This window comes from Pollicipes pollicipes, unplaced genomic scaffold (genome assembly GCF_011947565.3).
Source record: "Pollicipes pollicipes isolate AB1234 unplaced genomic scaffold, Ppol_2.1 Scaffold_3447;HRSCAF=4054_pilon_pilon_pilon, whole genome shotgun sequence".
NCBI lineage: Eukaryota > Metazoa > Arthropoda > Thecostraca > Pollicipedomorpha > Pollicipedidae > Pollicipes > Pollicipes pollicipes.
The window spans coordinates 22,659,366-22,666,712 of record NW_023596297.1 but is presented as its reverse complement, the minus strand read 5'-3'; the positions used below and the strand labels follow the sequence as shown (position 1 = coordinate 22,666,712).

The window sequence follows — 7,347 nt, the reverse complement described above, 5'->3', positions numbered from 1 at the left end:
CGGTCTCGTGCGATTGCCCGGGTGCTTCTACACCTTCTTGCAATCACGACGCGAAAGCGACACATGGAGTTCGAAAACTGCCGCATAGGCATACATCACTTAGCCTACGATGAAAAGTGATAACACGTACGCTGATGATTATAAGACACGCTACTTGCCGATTTCGCTGAAATATTTCCACCATCTGGTGGCAAAAATAGTACTACAATTTCGCCAAACAATCGCTCTAAGCAGGAAAATGCAATGATCACAATTACATGGACATTTCCTTGCGGTTTATGCAATACTTTCTCTCATGTAAGTGATGTGTTATCACACTGTTTTATTGGTAACATGGCATTATTGCAGCCCAAGCACGACCGAAAAGGAAAGGATGCGGTTCAGGAGTGCAGCCATGATTTCCTTGGGGGGTGGGGATGAAAAGGGAGCTGAGTTAGTGCGCACCACGCTATTTTTTCCTTTCGGAAACCATCTATGGTCAAAAAAGCAAGCCTGAGGGCGCCGGGGGCCTGCCTCCTCCTTGCCTGCGCCCCTGGTGTGGCTTCATTGGTATTAAAGCTTGACGGCACTTGAACGTTTGACGGTTGACGGAAGACCAGACTGACATTTGGGGCAGCACATGTCATGCTGAGCCATTGTGCATGTACCGAATGATTATCAATAAGTTTGATAACTTTATCCATCCGAGATGTCCACTGCTTAATTTTAATCGAATGGCAGCGAACTACCAATCGGCAACAAAGGCTTGGTCGAAACGAACCAATTTTTTTTCGCGCCACACGCCGTCGCACGCTGCCAGGCTGTAAAACAAGGTAAAACGTCTTACCAGGACAAGGCCCGCAGGATCGGGATACGAGATCAGCGACTAAGGAAAGGCCGTCCAGAGAGCAGCGCGTCCTGCTGCTCTCCCAAGTCGCGGTGGGACGGTGAAGCGTAACACGGGGGTGAGCGGAGCACACTCGGGGCCGGTGACCCTCGGTCACGCCGCTGACCGAGACAGGACACCTGGCGCGGTACGGCCGTATACCCGCGCCCAACCCCCAACAAGCTTATCTACCGACCGACGGCCTCTGCCGCGCCCGGCCCGGCGGAGGTCCAACGCTTAAGACGCAGCCGCGGGCGGCACACCCGGCGCACTGGGACCGGGCGGCTGACCTGACCCCAGCCCTCCTCAGAGGACTTCGTCCAGGGCGGTGCAACCGCGCTACGGAGGAGCAGTGTTCTCAGCCGCTCTCGTGTGGCACGGAGTCGGTGCCGTGAAGAGCGCGCCGCGCCGTGCGCTGGTGTCCGACCGCCGACGCCTCGCCGGTCCTGCAGTGTAGGTGGGCTGCGTGGTCGGGCCCAGCCGGCGGCGGACGCCACTTAGCACGCCTGCCGTCCCAGCTGCGCGGCCGCCCGGAGCCGCCCGTTATAGCTCCATGTCGCGCGCCTCGTCCTCCGAGAAGTCGGACATGGACGACTCGCTGCCGCTGACCGAGGACGCGTCGGCGTCGGCGGGCTCGGCCGGCGCCAGCGCCTCCTCCGTGGCGTAGCGACGCACGTACTCTGCCAGCAGGGTGGTGCTGATGGGTCGGCGGCTCGGCCGCGCACGGTCGGCGGGAGATCCGCTGCCGAGTTGCGGCACTGGAGAGGCGGTGCACCAAGCCAGCTGAGATAACTATCGACAACATGTTGTGATTCGGATTCGGCTCAAAGGCACTGATGCTTAGCATTTCTGTCACGATGGGAAAAGAGTTAGCACATTTAAAGAGTCTGAACGGGTTTAACAGGCTGCACCAGATTACATGTATTCATTTCTTCTATTCTCTTTAACGCTGGCCACATTGACAACGCATATACTCACCGATGACCTTTTTCTTGTACTCTTCAGGCTTGTGCATGTACAACGCTGCCGCGTCCCCGTTTAACGGATCTATCGGGTTTGGGTAGGTAAGCAGCTGAGGCAGAAATGATTCGAAGATGTTCGAGAGATCTGGAACGGAAAACAATACATGCCGTATTCCGCATTTTTTGGCAGCCAGTCGCAGACATGCTTGCTGCAAATAACTAATCGCTTTAAGTGGCTGTATCAAAGGCACTGAACGCCAGCGTCACAATCACCAGGCCCGGACTTGAGACTTGATGCGACCGGCTGTCCGAAAGTCCATCGACGCCTTTAACCCAGGGGCGGCGCCATCAGGTTGCCAGGATGGGCATTCGGTCCATCCGGTTGTCATGCCGGGCTGTGTGAGAAGTGGCAATTCTGTGGTAGGGCGACCCAGCTATGATTGACAACGTGATGGAATAATTGAGACGTGGCTCCATTTCTGAAGGGATCAGGTATGGTTGTGAGTGAAGGTGCTGCAGGGTTGCTGTGGCGAATGATGATCTTTGGTCATCACAGGAGCATCAGGAATGGTGTCCTCGTGATTGAGAGCAGGCGCTGGTAATAAAGAGCTCAGTAATGTTGACACGCTAGATGAACATGACGGTTGGGAATGCACTAGCATCAAAGGATGCATGCTTATTTCCAATATTACATGTGAAAAGTTGTTCACATGCATTTCAGAGATGTGGCAGATAACTGTCAATAAGAAGGCTTCACCAACACTGCAGATGCTAAGAAAATAGAAAAAAAGACAAAGTACTGTACAATAAGGCACTGACACTATAGAACATAGCATCACAAATAACCTCAAAATCAGAACTAGTCCAACTGACATACCATACAGGGCTGTCCAGGCCTGGTTGATGACATCCAGGCAAACAGTGCCAGACACCTCATCGATGTTTGGGTGGTACACCTTGTTCATAAAGCCAATGCTGGGGGATCTGAACGGGTAGTGCTCAGGCAGGTGCACTCGCACCTTCCACACCCCACCCTCATATGGTGCTGTGGAAGAGAGACACCAGTTGGTCCATCTGCGCCACTGGGGTATGGCACATGCACAGGTGATCAGACTGCACCACTGCAGGACATAAGAACTTGTCAGACTGGCACAACTTAAGACAGCCAAAGGCTGAGCAGGATCAACCCCAGCAGCAGGCTAGTGGGAGGCTTAACTCATGCTGCATATGAGATAAAGTACATTCACAAGTGGGGTTGTATCAAAAGCTAAATATGTTGGGCCACTCCTGAAGAACATATTTTACCAAAAAGGAACAAGTTCATGAAGATCCATAACACCCTTCTACTATACTCGTACTAACGTGGGGTTCATCATCAATCATGCTCTGCTTAAAAGATGGCAACCAAAACCTTCAAATGTTCATGAGCTGACAGAATAAGAATAAACATAGATAAGTCAGTCCACTTACTGCCTTTTGGTCCATAAAACTTGACTGAAAACTCATTGAGACCTCCCATTATTGTCACTTCATGCTTGCTCTCAATCCTGAGCTAGAAGTCAAGGAAGGACTTCTCATGCTGGTTTGTCATTGTCAAAATACCTAGCACCATTCATATCACACATAATGCAAATAAAAAATAATCATACCACATGATACCACCTGCAACTTTGGGACAAACTTACTAACAAAGCATGTATGTTTACCAGCACAAAAATAATGCAGCTATAGCATCATGCAAGAGAGCAATGTACATTCATTTTCACATTCACATTCAAGCATTGTCCTTAGATCCATGTAATTTAACTACCAAAGCAGTGTTTAAAACCTTGATAGATATAGACATGAAATGTACTTAAGTTCCTGTTGCCGCATACTTCAGTCCCACAGACTGAAATCTCTTGCAGCCAAAACATCAAGACATTTCAGTTAATGCTTAAACCTTGCGCGCTGCACAGTTCAACCACATTTCTGCCTGCCCCATCCGCTGATACTGCAACAGATGTGAAGTAAATAAGACAAACTGAAACTTCGTATAACATGCATACTCGGCCTAAAGCTCTCCTACATAGGCCACACCAGCTAATTGTTTTTGCTGGTCGCATGTTATGCATGCTTCAGAGGATACAGTTTGATGACGTCCGTGTCCATTCGCTTTTTTCCTGCGCTGGGAGAAGACATCTTGACAGAGTCCCTCCAGCGGTCAAACGCCAACCACTCTTTCTGGGGTTTCTTTTAGGCAGCGCGACACTGGCAGCACCCAAACGGAAAGTCCCAAACACAATGGAGAGACGATTCCAGGGTGCGATGCGTACTGAAGGGCAATGAAGGCTACCTGCTCAATCACGAAGTCAGCAAGATACAAGACCATATTAAGTCTTGTTTTTTTCTTGAATATCGTTAGAATATTCATCTCTTAATTATTTTTTGTACTTACTTCTTTAGTTTTTGCATTAGAAGTGCTTAATGTATTCAGACACCAGTGCCTTATCCGAAGAGCGTGGCCGTTATTGGTGATGTGCACCGGACCTTTAATGTCACGTGACCAACCAGCTGGCAGAAGTAAACAATGACCAGCCAGCTGAAGCAGGTAATTAACGTGGGAAATACGAGGTTACGACACGGTTGCTGTAGACCACAGGCGCAATGAAGTATGCATGGTGCCACCAACCAGTGGTGGATGCAGAGGGAAGTCACAGGGCCTTGGCCCCTTGGGCCCTGAAGGGTCTCATAGCCGGAGGACAGGTGCAGTATGTTCGACACAAAACTTATCCAAATTGAGTGTCTTTTGGCCTTCAGTTTGCCAACAGTCGCAAGAGAAAGTGACATCCCACGAGCAGACAAAAAGTTGATTGAAAGGGTAATAACTGAAATGGTTTAAGGCTCATTACGCTGTCCAGAGGTCCTACGCTGTTGCCTGGAGCATAAATGTCCACTTATCGAATCAACCCGAGTGCTAAGGAGCCGTCCACCGTGTTCCACTGCTTCACTTAGGAGCCTTCCTCGATAGTTTCTCCCAGCCAAATATCGTTATTTGCTCGTGTTTTGGCCCTTTGTCGTGGTGTTCTTGTTTATTTGTCCGTCATTTTAAGCAGTCGACTTGCGTTCACATGTTTGGTTATGGCGCTTTTCGTAAATTATTCGATAAGAAATCCTATTTCCGTAATAGTTAGAAATTCGTGCAGCTTATTTTGTGGTAAAGCACAAAACATTATTGGTGATTGAAGCTTGCACAGCCTGCTCAGCACTGACAGAGCCAATTGACTCCCGCTGTACTCGGGAATCGTGTTCACGGACGCCAGATCTGAAAGGCTCGACGACAATATTCCTACTGGCTTCCAACGCCGCGTGGCCAGTGGCGTGGCAGGATCTGGATGGCGTTGCTATGGCGTTGTGCATGCCTGAATGCCCTTGAAACAGTCTGCAGGAAAAGTTTGTGCATCTTCGCGGGCGTGTAGCTCAGAAATTAGCGGATTTCAGGCCTTGAGAAGGACAGAGCTGCGAACAGCGCGGAGTGGTCTTCAAAATGCTTACATCACTCCAAAACCCCATACAAATGTGAAACACTCCCTTTCGCCTGCCCGGGCACTCTTGGTCGTACAGAGGCCCGCTACAATGGTCACAGGCTCTGTATATTGCTCGCAGGACCCCACGCTGTTGTCCGGAGCGCTATACGTTCATCCGCCAAGGCACTCTTGATCGCTCAAGGACATTAATTCATGTGGCCTGGTATTGGTTATTTCTGTTTGCTCAGAGGGTCCTGCGCTCTGACCGAGGCCCTATTTGTTAACTGCCGGGGCACTCCCGATCGTTCAGGGGCCCACCACATTGGTTTTGGGTTTTCCTCGTCTGCTCTAGGCACCTCGGATCTCACTCTGTTGCTTGAAGTCCCATATGTGCTTGCGAGCTCCAGGACATGTCGCCTCCTCGTGTGTAAGGGCCTGGCCAGAATATTTCATGAACACAAGTCCGAGATCCACACGATGCCGATTTCTCTTGGCGCCTCAGCCTTAGAGCAGCAGTTAAATACGCGTTTATGAATTATTACGCGCTGTTACCGAACATAATTTTACGCGCCCCTGACGTCGTATGTCATTTCCGTCGTTTATTGAATTTGTGACACTTGTTATACTCGCGCATCACGTTCTGAACGCATTTGGAACGTTAGGATATTTTGTACACCATCATAACAGTCAAAGCAAAAACTAGGCGTTAGTCATCAGCCATCAGCTGATCCCATCTACCACCCGGCTAGCCGTAAATAACTTTGGAATTAAGTGTTGCGCTTAAAATGAAATGGATTGAATGACATTAAGCAGCTAACTTCAGTTAATGCTGTCTCATATGTTCTCCGAAATAATGAACTAAAAATGACAGTACCCACTGTGATTCGGGAAAATGAACATGCTCCATGCGTGTGCATATGTGGCACGCTTCTTCTTCTAGGGCTGCGCACAGAAATATGGGCTTCTGCATGACAAATAACATACAAAGGAATATTTGAACAATAATGAAAAATGGTGAGGATGAGCCTGTTAAAACTGTGTGTTTGAAACATGTACGTACTTGCAATAAGACATAAATGCGCTATTACGTCATCCTATTTCGTTGGTGTTGCACGCCATTGGCGAGCGCATAATTGCGCGTAGTGATGTATGTCACATGGTGTAATTCTTTTTAACTTCATCCGGGCTTGTTCTTTACTAGCAAAACAACGCTATAAAAATACCCCAAAACATAACTTTGACATATTGACCTGACCTATTTTGACCTATATATATATATATATATATATATATATATATATATATATATATATAACCATCGGCCGCAAAATTTCATATGAAGCTCACACTTTGCCGCAATGCTGTTCACCTAACGTAAAGGAGTCATGCAAAGGCAAATGCAACCGTCCCAGTTACTAGTATTGCAGTAATGGCTACTTGCAGGCTCCAAGCCATATATTCGAAGTGGCCGTTTCCAGACATTGACGTTGTATGGGCCTATTGAACGCAAGGCACGAAATGCTCGCAAAAAGCAAATACGTTGCAGTGCAAACATCTTCGTGATCGTTCTCGAATTCAGCTTCGGTTGGCGAAACGTGCGGCGCTGGCATGGGGGCAGGCTCACCTCCCAGTACGACTCTCGTGGTGACCCAGCTCGTGTACGACTCGTCAGTGAGAACCATTCGCCCATTCGCTTCATAATGTCAGACTGGTTACAACCTGGCCGCGTCGTAGAGACCTACTGCACGATAAAGGCCATTTGGTGTCACCTGGATAAGGGCCCGAAGCAAGAGCTGTGCGTCGAGCAATCACTACACCTCTGCGATGGTAGATACAAAGGGTTAAAACTACTTAAAGTCGTGCATAGAGTATGAGACTTTGTGTGATTGGAAGCACTGTGGCAGTACTGTCAGCTGGCTCCGCGACATCGTGCTCGGTCGAAGAACCTATCTTAGTTGTATTATGCACCATATTGAATCGTGTCAGAACTTTCATCACCCAAACTTCCACGCGA

General features: G+C 48.8%; 1 protein-coding gene across 1 annotated transcript; it reads right to left on the bottom strand.

Annotated features, from left to right (window-relative positions):
- Positions 1-338: 338 nt before the first annotated feature.
- LOC119091780 (ubiquitin-conjugating enzyme E2 H) lies at positions 339-4,073 on the bottom strand. The gene is made up of 5 exons (XM_037214652.1): positions 3,956-4,073; positions 3,298-3,374; positions 2,705-2,872; positions 1,844-1,972; positions 339-1,545 (listed from the first exon to the last, which is right to left on the bottom strand). Exons 1-5 carry the CDS (start codon positions 4,006-4,008, stop codon positions 1,409-1,411), a joined length of 564 nt encoding a protein of 187 aa, XP_037070547.1. The 5' UTR covers positions 4,009-4,073; the 3' UTR covers positions 339-1,408.
- Positions 4,074-7,347: the final 3,274 nt, after the last annotated feature.

What these genes read in the sequence shown, in the direction of transcription:
- LOC119091780 (XM_037214652.1), bottom strand. Translation starts at nt 4,008, where the DNA reads ATGTCTTCTCCCAGCGCAGGAAAAAAGCGAATGGACACGGACGTCATC. An exon ending in GACACGGACGTCATCAAACT is followed by an intron (nt 3,375 to 3,955) that starts GTATCCTCTGAA and finishes CTTCTAGCTCAG; the next exon opens with GATTGAGAGCAAGCATGAAG. An exon ending in GTACAAGAAAAAGGTCATCG is followed by an intron (nt 1,546 to 1,843) that starts GTGAGTATATGC and finishes CCCTGCTGGCAG; the next exon opens with AGTACGTGCGTCGCTACGCC.